At 38.3% G+C, this 16,878-nt stretch overlaps 1 protein-coding gene across 5 annotated transcripts in view; it reads left to right on the top strand.

Moving 5' to 3' along the window:
* EML4 (EMAP like 4) overlaps positions 1-16,878 on the top strand; it is a 192,452-nt gene that overhangs the window by 107,230 nt on the left and 68,344 nt on the right. For all 5 annotated transcript variants that reach the window (XM_048502038.1, XM_048503677.1, XM_048502835.1 and 2 more), the window contains exon 2: positions 1,856-2,038. In XM_048502038.1, the coding sequence (XP_048357995.1) occupies positions 1,856-2,038 (183 nt within the window). The remainder of the gene's footprint in view (positions 1-1,855; positions 2,039-16,878) is intronic.

Here is a 16,878-nt window from a genome sequence, read left to right as displayed (position 1 = left end):
ACTTAAAGACTTTTAGGAGTCATATTCTTCTAAGGAGCCTAGTTTGCCACATTCCTGATTTAAGGACTGTAGGGTGCCTTCCAATTTCAACTACCAGTACAAGAGAAGGGCAGGAATTGGTTGTCAGCCATCATTGAAGAGGGAAAGAATACTTGACCCTTGATTTCTTGTCTATTCAGTTGCCTGCTGTTGAAAGTAGCTGTTGACTGGAGACTTAAGCCACCTGTGCAAGTGTCAGTAACTTCATCATGTTAGAATGAATTCTGTCCATGGAACAGATCTTACGATGAACTATTTTAGAAATGTTGCCCGTGTTTTTTAACCCAGCCATTAACAGATATTTCTTTCACTTAGGAAGCATACACATCTCTCACCAAGAGTACAGCTGCTCAAAATCCAAGAGTGTAGGGTCAGCACAAGAAATTTAAAAATGCTGTACAGTTCTAAAATGTCCTTAATTGTGTGATATTTGCATGTACATGTAATCTATTTCTGTCTCCCTTTACGGCATTTTGAAGGCACAAATGTGTGTCTATTGAATTTAGCTCCTGCTGAAATAGAAATAGCACAGGGATAGCAAATTCCCTAGACCATCGCTAGACATAACAGGTGGTTATTCATCCTCTTGATAATAACCTTTGAGATTCCACAGTTTCAATTGTCTGTGCAACTACCTGACTGTCATGCTTTTCCATTATCAGCTGTGGTTCTTTCACTCTTGTATGGTGATCCGCCAACTACCCATTGTATTTCAGCAGAACTGACTTGTTAGCAAGAAAAATGCTGGTGTTTATCTCCTCCATCTTATGCATGATGCTTCTGTTAGTAAACTCCAAAACCACTTTTTAATATGACAGTAATGTGTTGTAGTTGTTTGTTCTAATAGTGTACTGTTCCCTTTAGTGTCTTATCTCTGGAATTGCCCAATACACACATACACACACCCCACTGTCTTCTTGTGTAGTGGTTTCAATATTGCCTTCTGTATTAATTTCTCAGGACTGGTATTGAGTAAAATAGCATAACTGCTGAAAAAGTTCATGCTGTAAATTTCCTAATGCTCTAATTAAAAACAAAAACTAGCAGTAAACTTTTATGTTTGATGAAAAACATGAAATATGAACCATGTATCACTGTGCATCACATTACTGTAATCTGGAAGTCTATTGGTGTAACTTGAGTAGGTTTATTGTAACAGATTTACTTCTGAACGGTAAATCCTTTATTCTTTTGAATCTATGTTTGTATGTACCTATTACAGGAATAGTTAAAAATAAATCTCTGCACTTTCAGGCTAGTGTTCTTCAAATCTAGTCTTCTGCTCTCAAAAGAGTCCATCAGCAACCAGAGTAGAGTGCTGTGGGAATAGGGGCAGAAGGCAGACACTATTGTACAGCAAATAATAAAATTGTTCTTTCAAGTTGCCAATCCTAATGAAACTATGGTCATTATCCCATTGCTTTGTGTATCCGACATGGGAAATCATTATATTCTGAGGTTTCCCATCAACACTGTGGGAATGATAAATCTAGTTGTGCTGTAAGGGCAAATGTATGCGTTATGGTTGCAACATGAAATCGACTTTAAATCTTACTACATGGCAGCTGTTCCCACATGATGGGCCGGGTCCACAGAACGGCTCAGCCTCCAGACTGAGGCCTTCTACCTTCAAAGATAAGTGTTTGTGGTGAAACTATTGAAACAGCCTTTGTATAATGGCTGTAACAAATGCTGAAAATTTTTGGAGTGCTGATACTTCTCTTGACATTTTTTCCTGATCTTTTTGTGCTGTTTTTGAAATGTTAAGAAATACTACACAGCTTTTAAAATATGTGTCTGTATTTTTTTTTAACAGATGACAGTATTTCTGCAGCTAGCACATCTGACGTCCAGGACCGCCTTTCGGCTCTTGAACTGAGAGTTCAACAACAAGAAGACGAAATCACAGTGCTGAAAGCAGCCCTGGCTGATGTATTGAGACGTCTAGCCATTTCTGAAGATCATGTTGCATCTGTGAGGAAGTCTGCGCCAAGTAAAGGTAGGAGGCCTCTAGCACAGATTACTTTCAGCTCCCTTCAGAAACTCTGGACCATCAATTCATTCACTGCAACAGTGAGGCTCATCAGGGTGGGGCAGTGCCCCATGAATTAAGTGTACAAGCTAGCACGTAATCTTCTGCCAGGGATATGGATTCTGTGGGGCTCTGCAAGAGCTTCTTAGTAGAAGAGACTGTGTGGAAGAGTTTCTCTGAGAGACAGGAAGCTTGAAAAGTATTTATTTAACTCCTTTATGGCTAATTTTACATGCTATTACAAGAGACGCTGCTGTAAATGATACCGCCACTTTGTAATGTAAAACAGCACTTAGACATCAGTCTGGGCCATCATGTAAAAAGTGCCTTCTCCCTCTGGTAGGTAATAAACAAAGTCAGGTGGGTAATCAGTGGATAATAGGCAGAGCCTGGGAAACTCCCTGTATGTGATGGTCCTGTTACTTGTGAAAATGGTGTCCTGTCATCTACCTCTCTACTATTCAGCGTTGAGGGAAACTGCTGACTAAATGGGGTGCCATGAATGATCAGCATTGGCATATCTAGAGTAATGTAAAGAAGAGCTCAAATCTTGAGTTTTATGCATTGTCTTCCATCTTTTTTTCTTGTTACTATTTAACTCCATTTCTATCTTTTATCACATGATCTCAATATTCATGGATGGCTCAATTGATTAAACTGATTAGGCCATTCACTAGGGCATATTCTTGCATTGTTATCAAGAATCAGGTGGTGGACAGGAAAATGTGGTTAAACAAGCCTGAAGATGACAGAGATTTGTGTAGACAATAATCGTCAGGAGCTTAATGTGGCTATTCATATTACACAAAAATGAAGTCTGAGATTAGCATTGTTGATTTTATTATTTTTCTCTAAATGTGCATTTTGACGAGATTGAATCATTCAAGAAAGAATCACTTGAGTAACCCTTTCAAAGGGACCAGCTTTGTAATAATTCTTCTCAGTATCTTTTTCTGCTGTAGTCATAAGCAGTGAAATTCTCTAATATGCCTGTAAGTTCCCAGTAAATTAAAAGGCATGACTGTATAGGGAGCTACTTGAATGGCCTTTGAGTGGGTTTCCAATCCAAAGATCTTTTAACACAGAGGTGTACCTTCAGCATCACTAAAATAAAGACTCCTGAGTGAGCATTCAAGTCTCTCACTAGAATTCTATTACAATTCCTATGTTCATAATTTGGTACGTAAAGCTATGTGATTCCAGAATGGTATGCCCATTTGTGGACTTTCTAGGAAACAGACTAGGATTTGGATGGTCTGGGCTGAAATCCCTACTCTGGTGACCTGGTCAGCCTCATAGTGGTTATGATAATAAAATGGAGGTGGGAAAATCAATCAGTGTTGTAAGTTTGTTTCAGTTCCTGTTAGGAAGAAACTCAGATATAAATATTTAAAGTAAATAATTCCTAAAGAGAGTTTTTGACAATATAGCTAACATTTTGGAGGGACTAAGAAAAACCACCAGAAAAGGAAGCAAAAATTAAATCTAAGAGAACAGGAAATTGAAAATAAAAATTGAGTGATCTCAGTAAAGCCCAGCAACTTTGTAGTCGCTTTACTTCTCAGAATGGCACAGAAATCAGACTCTTGTAATTAAGGGAAGGGATATTGCTTTGTGCCAAGTGTCATGAAATGAAATGCTTTTAATGGATAGAAAACCAGATGTCCCTTTTATTAATTCGGCTTTTTCCCCCCAGACACCTGGATGTTAACTTTATATTTGTTTATTGTTCCCTGTCCTAAAAGGCTATAGTGCATTTAAACCCAAACCTAAAACTATATACAAGGTTCCAGGCAATTTAAAAAATTTGAACAAATTGTTGTAACTAAAGCTACAAGAGGTGATTTACTTTCAGATGACCACATAACATGCTCCTCCTAGCTCTGAATTGTTTAAGAAAGAACTGAGTAGATATGTTTGAATTCTCCCACGTGTCAGTTTCTGAGTATTTACTACTCAAAGCAAAGGCTTCTCACCTAGTCATTTTTCCTCCCACACTGAGGAGGAGGCGGCAGATTTTGGAAGACTTTAGACCTGTTTCCATGCCACAATCGGTATCTGTGCAGTTCCCCCCCGCCCCCCTTACAAATAATCAATTCCTCCAACTTGCTGCATTCTTCACTTGTGCATTTTAGTTGAATTAAATTACACTTCTCGCTGTATCTGTATTTTAGCTTTTTTTTTTTTTAAGTTTTTATTATTAATAACAATATATATAAAGAAGATACACAAATATAAAACATTTTGACATTGGGTATCAACAAAGTTATATACAGCTAGAATTATACACATGAATTTGCATATCTTCCACCTTAACTTTAATTCTTTATCCCCACACCCCTACATTAAAAGCGAAAAACAACAACAACAAATTAAACGACAGAAAAAACTGCATTAACAAGAAAAAAACAAACAAACTACAAAGAAAAATATAGTGCCTATATATTTATGTATATATTTATGTGCAGACTTCCAAAAAATCTCTGTTTATTATTATTTCCTTAATCTTATATGTTATTTTGGCTATTACAATGCTGGCACGAGATGTATTGAGTCCATTTTTCCCATTGTATTTGGTAATTCTGATCTAGATTATGAGTAAACTTCATCCATTATTTTTGCAAGTTTTGAATTCTAATACTGATCTGCCATTCGATTTGGATGGATTATGATTAGATTTCCAGTATTTCATACATATACAATTCTGGCTGCAACTGTTAGATGAAACAGTATATTTGAGAGTTTCACTCATTTTAAATCTATCATACCAATAAATATCTCTGGTTTCAAAGAGATCTTCCCTGGCTAGAATGATGTTAATTTCTTTATATATATCATTTTCCAGAATTGGATAGCTTTCCCATGAAAACCACCATTGGTGAATAAATGTCCCGTTTGTTTGGAACATTTCCAACACTTATCTGATGTATGATACATTCTTGATAGTTTTAACTGTTGTAATATTACCAGCTGTCATCATTTTTTTATGTGATTTTCTTTTAATATGGTTAGCTTCTTGTAAGATTCAATATGTTCTTCCATGAGTCTCCCCATGACTCCTAACATTATGTTATGACCAACATCTTTGGCCCATTGAATCGCTTATAGTTTTTTTTTTATGTGTTAGGTGTTCGAGACGTTCACCAATTAATTTTGGAATTTTGTATCAGTAAGAATAATTGATCAGGTTGCAGGTTATTGTTAAATCTGGAAACATCCTTGGAAAAACCGTTTGTAGTTATATATAAGCACTTGTCCGATCTTCATGTTCTGTTAAGTTCGGGACTTATTATGGAATTTTTAATTCATATTGCTTATACTTGTTTCGATCAACTTGACATTAGAAGATCATAGTATGTTATCCATTTTCTCAATCTTGTGGAACCTTCAAGAGAATGCCTCTGGCTGATGATGTCCAGTAGTAAATAATTATACAGTTTATATTTTATATTTACCATAAGACCAAAGGAACACCTTATTATGATTATAAAATTGTTTAGTAGCTATAGTTTTATTGTAATGTAAGAGCGCTGGCTTCCAAAATTTTAGCCCATCTAATTCTAAGCTAACAATTTAGGATTTGAGACAAATCCATTCTTTCAACCATAATCAACAGCAGCTTCAAAATGTAACAATTAGGGTAAAAGCCAGCAGCCTTTGATTTTGGTTTCAGTCATAACCCTTACTATTTAATCGTGGCTTTTCTTCCTCCCCACAAAATTTTATTAAGTTGTTGTTTGCCATTCTTTTTAAAATAGAACGTCTGTTTTAATTATTGGTATGGTTTGGAATAAGAATATAAATTTAGGTAACAAATTCGTTTTAATTGTAGCAGTAAATTCTGCTTTGTGATACGTTTAATTTTTCCCAATTTCTGATATTGTTCAATATTGATCTCACGCTTCTCATAATTATTCACATAAAGATCTAAATTTGATTTTGTTATTGTAATGCACCTAAATAACCTTAACTTTGTTTATGATTAAGACATTCTACATTATCAGTCCACTTTTTTCTTATCTGCGTCATACATGTTTTTTAATTAATAGCTGTGATTTATCTTTATTTACCATTAAACCGAAACTTCAGCAAAAGTATTTAACACATTTTGTAAGATGTATGCTGATGATTTTATTGGTTCTTCTAATAATACCACTACATCACATCAGTAGGCCTAACTTTAAATATGTCTTTTAAATTCTAACACCTTTGATGTCTTCATGGTTTCTAATTTATCTAGAAGAACTTCAATGTCAGCTAAAATAAAAAAAAAGCGGGGAGAGTGGACAGCCTTGGCGTGTTCCTTTGTTAATTTGGCATGCATTTGAGAGCTCATTAGTAATTATAAATCTTGGATTGTTCATATAAATATGATTAATCACGGTACAGAATCTTTTGCAGAATCCTCTTTTTCTAGAATACATCATAAATTTTACGTCAATAGAATCGAATGCTTTCACGAGAAAATCTATAAAGAATAGGGCTAGTGTCTGTCAGGTTTTTTGTTCAAATGCTTCTCGTCTATTATTATTCTAACGTTGTCTTTGAGATATCTGCCAGGTAGAAAACCGTTTTGATCTGTGTGGATAATTTTGCAAGAACTAATTTTAGCCTCTCATGCATAATTGAAGCAAATATTTATAGTCGAGGAGCTAATAATGAAATCGGCCTATAATTTTCTATATCAGTTTGTCTTTCCTTGGCACAGGATTAATGAAAATTGCTTCCATTCCATGATTCTGGGGCCTTCTTCTAGATGTTATTAAACAATTTTAGCAGAATTTCTAGAAGCTTTCGTTTGTGAATGTTTTATAGAAAAAAATTTGTTGAGATCCATCAGGACCTGGTGTCTTGTTAAGTTTTAATCTGAATTGCTTTCAATGTTCTTCTCTTGTAATTGGTAAGTTTAACCTTAACTTATCTTCTTGATCAATCTTGCCTTTAAATTTGAGTCTTCAATATAATTATCAAGTATTTTTTTTATCTCTTTTGGGACTTATAAGTTTTGAAAAAAAATCAACAAACAGTAGTTTTATTTCTTTCTGTTGCTTAGCTATTTTTTTGTCCGTGCTTAATTTTGTAATATATCTGTCTCGATTTCTTTGCCTCAACTTCCATGCAAGAACTTTAGAAATTTTGTTACCATATTCAAAATTTGTTTGTTTACATTTAATATTTATTAAACTGATTTCTTCTAGTAGATCATTAAATCAATTGGGCTTTCAATACTTTTTTTAATTGATATACTTTCCCTGTATTTTTTGGATTATTTATCAATTCTCGTTCTGTATCTTGTATTTGTTTAATCAATTTTAATTTATTTTTTTCCTTCTTCTTTTAATAGAATTTTGTTGTATAAAGTGTCCTCTAATATATGCCTTAAATGCATCCCAAATAATCCCCATTTCAACTCCTCACTTGGGTATTAAACTTAAAAATTCTGCTATTTCTAACAGATTTGTTCAACTACTTCTGTGATATAATAACAACTTATTCAGTACCCATCTATATTCTATTTCTGAGTTTTGGTCTAAAACAAACAATCACGGTCTATGGTCTGTTATGGAGTCTCTGATAAAATTTGAGCTTTACGCTCGTCTTTTAAAAAATTTGAGAATTGCGCCCATATCATGTCAATTCTCGAACCTGAACCGTAATAGAGTGGAGTAAAAAGTAAAAGTTTTATCTGATCCATTGACATGCCTCCAAATATCAACCATACCAGATTCTGCATGCATCAAAGAAAATATTAGGGAGCTTCCCACTTTCTGTAACATATGTCTCTGAACCTCTAATTTTATCTACTGTCACATCCACCACCCCATTGAAATCACCCATGATAATAATATTTACATAATTCAATTCAGAAATTTTAAACAAATCATTAAAAAAAAAAACTTGATTTAGCATCATTGGGTGCATATAGACCACCAACAAAATAATATAGGTTTCCACCATAATTTCAACAAAAGCCATCCTTCCTCCTTATCACTCAAAATTAATTTTTTGGTTGTAACATTTGCTTTACATAAAGTACCACCAGCTTTTTTTCTTGGTTTTGTCTGGAGCTATAAATTCTAGACCCAGTTTTCATTTTGTAATAACTTAATATCCTTATCTATAATATGTGTCTCTTGTATGCAAAAGTTAGAGCATTTTCCTCTGCAAATAAGCAAAAACCTTTTTTCTTTTAATAGGACAGTTCATTCCGTTAACATTCCAAGTGATGCCGTTAAATTTACTAGCCATCATAAAAGGAGAAGAAGAAGAAAAACAAAACACTAGCTATTTAAAATATGAAAGGAAACTTATTTAAAGCTCTTTTTCTATTTTTTTCAAAAAAAATTCCTTGATATCTCCAGCAGGCGATATTACCTTCCTGCTCCTTTAAAGAAGGAAATCCCTTCCCGGAATTTCCCATTTGTAATATATGCCATTTTTTTTCAGCATTTGTGCCAATTCCTTGTATTCCTTTCTAGCCTGTAGAACTTTATTTGGTACCTCTTTCAGTATCATAATTTCTTTACCATCAATTCTCAAGCTATTAGCATAATGAGCATGCAAAACGTCATTTCTCAAAGATTTCCTCATAAAGTTTACAATCACGTCCCTGGGAAGATTTCTTTCTTTTGCAATTTTTGAGTTTACTCTAAATATTTCATCAATATTAATTTTAATTTCATCCATTGATTTTCCTAAAAAATTAACAAACACATCAACCATTCTATCATATATTTTTTCATTTTCCAATGTATTTTAGCTTAATTGGGTTAAGTGTGAGGGCTAGCAGTGGCAGTAGAAGAGAAAGGAGGAAATAGTACTTGCTACAACTCCAGTAAAGGAAGTTTTTCAGAAAGATGAGCAAAGGTGGCTTCTTGTTCAATTTAGTTTTTTTTTAAAAGAGCCTTCAGATAATTAAGAAGCTAAGGCTTTGACGTGGTGAGAATCAACAGTACACAGGGAAATAGAGTAAGATGTCATTCATCAAGTCTGTGGGTGTAATAAAATATCCTACGTGGGTTTAAGGCTTGCTTATTCTTTGACTTGCTTCATAGATTTTGTTCTTGGTAGTGAAGATGTTGCCAAGAGGATGGGAGTGCCCAGTTACAAAAAATGTTCTCTTGAACTTTGCTGCTTCGTGAAATAGACAGTGGGTTTGATCTTAGGAACTGTGGATATAAGGGGGTCCATAGGTGCAGATTCCCCCGTTTCCCTTGCAGGCTGTTTGAAAAGCTAATTCAAGTCACAGGAACCTCATGAAAATTCAAGAGGGTATAAGAAAAAGTGGGAAATTAGGCAACATATTTTCTCCTCTAATTCTTCCACAGTAGTTTCCTTCTCTTCACATCAGTAGTCCATGATATTTTGTGGACTCCTATTACTCTGAGCATAAGCCTTTTGGACCCCTTAGGAGACTGCGGAGGGAAATGGGGAAGTGAGATCCGTAACCTAAACTATAGCTTTGCTAAAAATGTCTCTAATACATGACCAGGCATTACACTCAGAATTACACTTTCCAGTGTACGTAAGACACCTCAGTTGACGCAACAACAGGTTATGAAGGAGGAAGAGAGGGAGGGGCACCATTCTTTACTGCTGGCCCATTGGCCTGTACCTTTATAGTATGGGGGATAGGATTGTGCTGTTTGGAACTCCAGAGGATAAGTTCCACACTGATGATAATTGGTCTTCAATGGCAACTCTTCGGATCTGGATCATGAGGATGATTTGAACCAGTCCATTGCTTAACCCCTGATGCCCACTTCTGCCTCTAGGCCCCTCTACAAGACGTATCAAAGGCAGGAGATAAATCCTGTAGGTGCAACGAGGAGGCCTGACCTTTGTCTAAATTTAGATAGAGGTCGACAGCTAGCCACCAGAACTGTCTCAGTCCCATAGTGTATTCTGAAACCAGATTGGAAAGGGTCCAAGGAAGATGAATTATTCAAGAAGATCTGGTCTCCTACTGCTCTCTCAGTTTTTTTGTCATAGGGTGATAATTGGCAACATCTACATAGCAGAAGAAGAACAGATAAGTTGCGTTGGGACGACATGGTTGTGAGCCACTTCTTCATGCACACAGTCAGGTTCACTAACTGAGCTCATCTGGGTTCATTGGTATGGTTTGAAAGTATCATCAATTAAAGTGCCAGGCAGCCCCATCCAAACTTGGAGGCGGTGGGACACAGTGCCGGTGTGGTTGCCTCCTGCCACCTCCAATAGGGCTTTCTGGTGGCACAGGGAACTTCGAAAAAACCCCAAACTCCCCTGTAATGTATGTCCGACGGTTTGTGTGCCACGCAACTAGCCCTAAACCCTGGGAGAGAGCCAACTAATGTCAGTTCCACCCTGAGAACAGCCTGGCCCACCCCCCATGCTGGCATCCAAGCAAGACACCAGCACAACCCCACCTCGCCACAAACTTCCGGGTTTTGTGGTGTCAGACTGTGTGACTGCCAGAGCATGTGCCCCCTCCGCCAGGATAAGTATCTACTCCCTAGAGCCCTTTTAGCCCCACCCCCCTTGGATGGGGCTGTATGTATGTCAGATTTTTTAATTGAAACAAGTTTTTCTTTCCAGATGAAATATTTGTATTTTCATCACTGGTGTCTAATTTTGTAATTTTGGTAATTATCATTTGGCATTGGTATTAAAATGGATAGTCATGGCATAGTTCATACTGCTGTTGTAGTATGTTTGTATTTTACAGGTATATAAACAAAAATGATTAGTTGTAAAAGTGATTTTAAAAACTTCACTTGGTGTTATAACTTGCTTAATTTTCAGGATTAATTGAATTAATAATTTCAAGATATGATTACCTGCTGGATTATTAGCTAATATATTCAACTCTATCCGGTTATTAAATAGTTACTATGTGGATCCCCTCAACCCTCAATTACTTGCTGTGTTTCAAATGCCATGACTATTGCTGAACATGAGCCAAATATGTTGTATTCAGAAATTAAAATAATGAGTTGGCTGTAATTATGGCACAACCCAGAAAACATGTCTGAGGAAGTACTATAAATGGTTTCGTAACAAGTGTATGAAGCGGGATTGTGTTTATAAAAACAGTTTTGTTGTTTTAAGAGCTATTAGCGTTCTGGTAACATATTATTGGCAGCAGCTTATTCAGAAGTACTTATTCCAAATATGAAAGCATTATAAATGTTTAGGCCATTAATAAGAACTATGCTAGGATCTTTTCTAGGAATCAGCTATAGTACAAAGACACTACAGCTGTTTAGTGGTGTGGAGACAGAACACATTGTTTGCTCAAGACCATGCACTGATTATTCAGTTAATCCATTGGGTAATTTGCTCATTTCATGGCTACAGTATAGTTCCTAAGTTGCTCTTGGTGACCACTAATAGCTAGCTTAGTCCAATGAGTCCCTCCTGGAGATTTCTGCTAGAAGGTAGAGGGAAGTGCTCAGTTCAGGCATGATTCCAAACGGTCCTTTGTTCTTCCAACAGTTTGACAAGTCATTGTTTAGAGCTGCTTGTCTGCTTTCACTATGCTCAGAGCTCCCATTGTGACTGTACAACTGGCTTCACACAAAAAGTTATTTCCATAACCACAACTTGTCATTTGAGACTGTGACTAATTGTGGTTACCACAAACTATGTCTTGCAACTTCACTTCAGATAATTATTTCTGATTCTAGTCTGCTGGGTGAGGCAAACAGTGATGCTTAACAGCGGTTTGGTGTGATGTCACAGTTGATCCAAAAAGGACCAGTAAGTTAGTTTACAGTGATTAAAAACCAAAACTACTGTCTGGCTAGGTGGCTAATATAATTCCTTCTCAGTCTCAGACTTTTTATATGCTTAGCTATTCTCATAGTAAGCCTTTAGAAAGCGAGTTCCAGGATACAAAACTGACAGTTTTACTTCCAGATTCCTGTCTGAAATGTGTGTTTGAAATGGACTCTTTTGTGTAGCAATTATTTATTTGAAGAAATCTAGGCCCGTTAAAATTCCAAGACTGAAAAGGTACATTGAATTAATAGAAGTACTATGATCAATGTAGATGATCAATGTAGAGTCAATGTAGAGTCAAGGTCAGCTTTAATTTTTACAACTGCTTAGAAAGTAAATGCAACTGGTTTAAATTTGGTGGACATGCTTTATACTGAATCATTAGTCCATTTTGCTTAGTCTGCTCCAATTGGCTGCAGGTGTCTGGAGTCTTGGTTGAAAAAAAGGATTTTCCCAACTTCCTTTAGCTAGGGATTGAACCTGGGATAGTCTGCAACCAGTGATTTTGCTGTTCAGTCACGTCTCTCCTCAAAACTAAAAATACATTTGAAAGAGGAAGAATTTTTTGACAAAGCAGTAAAATGGGATGGGGAGCTGCCAGACTTACTGAGGTTGGTCTTGGCCTAGTGTACTAGCAGCTGTACCTGGAATATTGTTTAGCCCTTTGTGAGTAGGCAGCAGTTTTTACAGATGGTTTAGTCCCAGAGTCTTTTGGTAGCAGCCTTTCTTCACAAACACCAAATGGTAGCAAGTAAACCTGTGATTGGATCATCTGTATTTACCCCAGAACATTTTGGAGCTCTTTAGCTTTCAGTTATGTTGAGTTCAATAGCAGATATGTGACACATACTCTGCTTCTGATCTTGTCTTTGAATTCATTAAACTTCAGTTTGCATTCACAGCTAATCTTCTGTCAGCTGTAGTTTTTTAATTCCATTATTATAATGTTGCATATTTTGGAGTTCCTGGGTTTGTAAGAATGAAGGAAATGCATTAGAAGACCAAGCTTGCAGGAGGGCAACCGTGTTTACCTTTTGACACGTGAGGTTCTCATCTAGCAACCTCTGTCTTTATGCTCAAAGTGAAGATTCAGTGGCAAGAACTACTGGTGGGCAAGAGCAATGTCCTTCTCTTTGAAATCTCTTAGCATTCATGGCCAGATATTATCTTATAGCAGTGATGGCAAACCTTTTCGAGACCGAGTGCCCAAATTGCAACCCAAAAACCATTTATTTATCGCAAAGTGCCAACACAGCAATTTAACCTGAATACTGAGGTTTTAGTTTAGAAAAAATGGTTGGCTCCAAGGTGCGCGTTACTCAGGAGTAAGCTTGGTGAAGCAACCATACAACTCTTCGAATGGGTGAATCACAATTCTAGGAGGGTTTACTCAGAAGCAAGCCCCATTGCCAGCAACCGAGCTTACTCCGAGGTAAAGGATTGTGCCCAGACCAGCCTAGATGTGTGTGTGGGGGGGTGTTGGTGATTTTCCGCCCCCCACATGACAAACTCTGTGCTCTCGTGCCCACAGAAAGGACTCTGAGTGCCACCTCTGGCACCCGTGCCATAGGTTCGCCACCACTGTCTTATAGCAGTCAAAGACAGGAAGCTAAGGAGTGACCATGGAATCTGTGTTAGTCTGTACTCTATGAAATCTATGCCCATTTGTATATAGAATCTGTGCCCATTTCTATTCTGCCACTATGAGGTATAGTTCTCAGTACTATGTGTTTCTATGATTGTCCCATGTGTTCTTGACTATCAATTTGCTTCTGCGGCTTACTTCTTAACATAGCTGGTCATCTGGTTTGCACCATCTCTTGGAGAGAAGGTTGAACTGCATAGTTTGTTTTTGTCACTGAAGATTGTTGTTTGGCTAAACTATTTTTTAAAGAATATAAATTAATATAGTCTAAAGGCTCCTGGAATGCAAAATTTTTAATGGAAGAAAAACTTGTGGATCCCAGTATAGATCCGTAGGGTTTAGGTGCTGTTGTTTTAGGTACTGGACTAGGACAATGTCAGAATGGTGCCAAGACCACATTGGGAATCTGGTTGTTCTTGTCATCCTATTGATCAGGCTGTCAGTTAGGCTTAGTTTAGTGTCTAAACACCTTGCCTTAAGCAATTCTGTAGCAGAGAGTTAGAAGTGCAGTGTGCAGCACAGTGAATTCCACAGCTGTTAAAGCTAGCTTTACATTTATAAACATTTAAATTTTTGTATATATGCTTTTTTGGCTACTACAACAACTCTTCTTTCACTCCTGTAATCTCTCTCTATATAAAGCTAACCATGTATTTGTTGATGATAGTATACCTCAGTAACTGCTGGGCCAGTTCCTCTGAAAATTCCCAGCCACTATAGTCAGCCAGGTGAGAGTGTTTTTAGATGTTCACATACCTGAAATTTCACACCTGGCCCAGGTAAAACACCTTTTTCCTGGCGCTCCATGGTGAAGGACATGCAGCTGCCTGTGTGTAACTGTCACCCTTAGAATGTTCGTGCAGCTTAGAATATTCACTCAGATGGCCAGATATAAGCAGTGAAAACAGTACATAGGCAGTAACTCGAGTGGAAGTGAAACACATAGACACACATTCACATGAGGGAGAGGAGAGGGAGGGGTGACATGCAAGGGAGGGGAGGCAGGGGGCCCAGCATCTTGTTATGACCCACCCACCCTAGCGGAGGAAAAGGGAAGGGAGGGAGGGGGAGGGGTGGGATGCAAGGGAAGAGAAGTGAGGGAGGGAAGAGAGTGAGGGTGACATGCAAGGGGAGGGAGGAGCCAGGCACCCTAGATTCCCTGAATACTGCAGTTACAGCTAAGAAAACCAGGCACGCATAACTCAAGAGTAAGCTCAGTACAGCAACCGTGACTTACTTTGAATGGCTGCGTCGCGTCCCTCAGAGGGTTTCCTCAGAAGCGACACTCAAACTTACTCCCAGGTAAAGGATCATGACCACCATCATCATAGTTTATTTACGGTCATTGACCAGCAAGATCCAAAAGAATTAAAATCGTAAAATGTACAGATATTACAAATATACAGATTAAAACAGTTAACAAAATGCAAATAATAGGCCTCAGGAACTCAGAACATCAGCTCAAAATAATGAGTGGAAGGTCAGTCTAATAATAATTAATAATAAGGATTAGCTGGCAGAGCCAGTAGTGCTCTGTTGGGCCTTGCGGGCCTTCCTGATTTTACTTGATATCCAGGCAAACTTGGCAACAGAATACGTTAGATTTTTATTGGTATCTGATAACAGTATTTTAACCTTTTCTTTCTTAGCCAAAGGAGAGTTTGTCTGGTCAAAGGACAGAAGCATCCAACGTATCTCATCATAGTATGAGCATTCAAATAATATATGTTCCGAGTTTTCAACACCTCCTATTTGGCAACTGCAAATTCTACCCTCAGTTGGTACTTTGTTATAAATCCCGTTGGTATAGTTGGACGAAAGGGCGTTGTAACGGAGTAGGCTGTAGGCTCTTCGATAGTTAACGTTAAACAAAGAAGTAAGATAAGGCATTATTGAAAGTTTATTCAGCATTATTTTACTGAAAATTGGGTGTTTAAGTTTAAGGATCATGACCAGCCAGCCTAGATGTGTGGGAGGGGTGCCTTTCCATCCCCCCCCCCCCAGGAATGCGGGCACACACATCACTGACATCGCACAGTATCAGGCTGCGTGTTTGCATGAGCACGTACTGCTGGCCTCTGCAATTGATTTGCTGCTACTGTTCCTTTTCCATTTCACCACAATAAGCCACAGCAACGTGTGGCCGGGCCCTGCTAGTCTATATATATATAAAGCTAACCATCCGTTTGTTGGTGACTCCCTAACGCTGAAACAACTGGATGGATCGCCCCCAAATTTTCACATGACGTCCCTCCCTGTTGCGGGCAGGTAATCGGACCTTCAAATTGCCAAAAGTCCATACCTGAGCCAGGTAAAACGTCTTTTTCCTGGCACACCAGGCCATGAAGCTGGCTGTGTTTAACTGTCACCCTTAGAATGTTCATGCAGCATGTCTGTCTGTGGCCTGAGGGCTTGGTATGAGGGCTTAGAATGTTCTTTCAGATGGGCAGAGATGAGCAGTGAAAACAGTAAATAGGTAATACTGTTAGGTAATACGAGTGGAAGTGAAACACATACACACTTTGCCGTGTGAGACATCAGGTGGGGTTCCCCCCCACACACACACACACATGCAGGTAACTTTCACTCTCTGTGCCTCACCCACTACTACCCCACAACACACATACTCTCATCCACATCCAGCTCATCCTCACTCTGCCCTCCCTCGCATCCAACCACCACTTACCCACTTCCTCACCCATATTCGCCACATCTCTCTATTACTAAAAGCAAGCTGGAGTTTGCTTTTTTCTTCTAAGAAAATCCACGGGGTGGGAACGAACCAACACTACTGCCTCTGCTTCTTTTGCACATGGCCCTTTAAAAACCCAGGGAGCTAGCCTCGATCTGAGCTGCTCACCACCCTGCCTCTGCTGTCTGACTGGGATAGCCTGCTTGCCCCAGTTCTGCCTTACCCAAACCAGGACTGTGCGTGTCAACCAGCCTCATGGACAGCAGAAATCGCACTCTGGACAGTCAGTTGTGGAATGGAAAGGGTTACCTTATACTAAAAACCAAGACAGTACCATATAATAATGTGGAATTGAAAAAAAGGGAAAGAGGGATTCCATTTGACCACCCCAAAAGAAGAAGAAGAAGAGGAGGAGGAGGAGGAGAAGTAGTAGTTTGGATTCATATCCCCCCTTTCTCTCCTGTAGGAGACTCAAAGGGGCTTACAACCTCCTTGCCCTTCACCCCTCACAACAAACACCCTGAGAGGTGGGTGGGGCTGAGAGAGCTCTGAAAATCTGTGACTATCCCAAGGTCACACAGCTGGTGTGTGTGGGAGTGCACAGACTAATCTGAATTCCCCAGATAAGCCTCCACAACTGAGGCTGCAGAGCTGGGGATCAAACCCAGTTCCTCCAGACCAGAGTGCGCCTGCTCTTAGCCACTA

This window comes from Sphaerodactylus townsendi, linkage group LG01 (genome assembly GCF_021028975.2).
Source record: "Sphaerodactylus townsendi isolate TG3544 linkage group LG01, MPM_Stown_v2.3, whole genome shotgun sequence".
Classification (NCBI taxonomy): Eukaryota; Metazoa; Chordata; class Lepidosauria; order Squamata; family Sphaerodactylidae; genus Sphaerodactylus; species Sphaerodactylus townsendi.
Note: the sequence above shows the minus strand (reverse complement) of the source record. Positions and strands in the feature narration are given on the sequence as shown.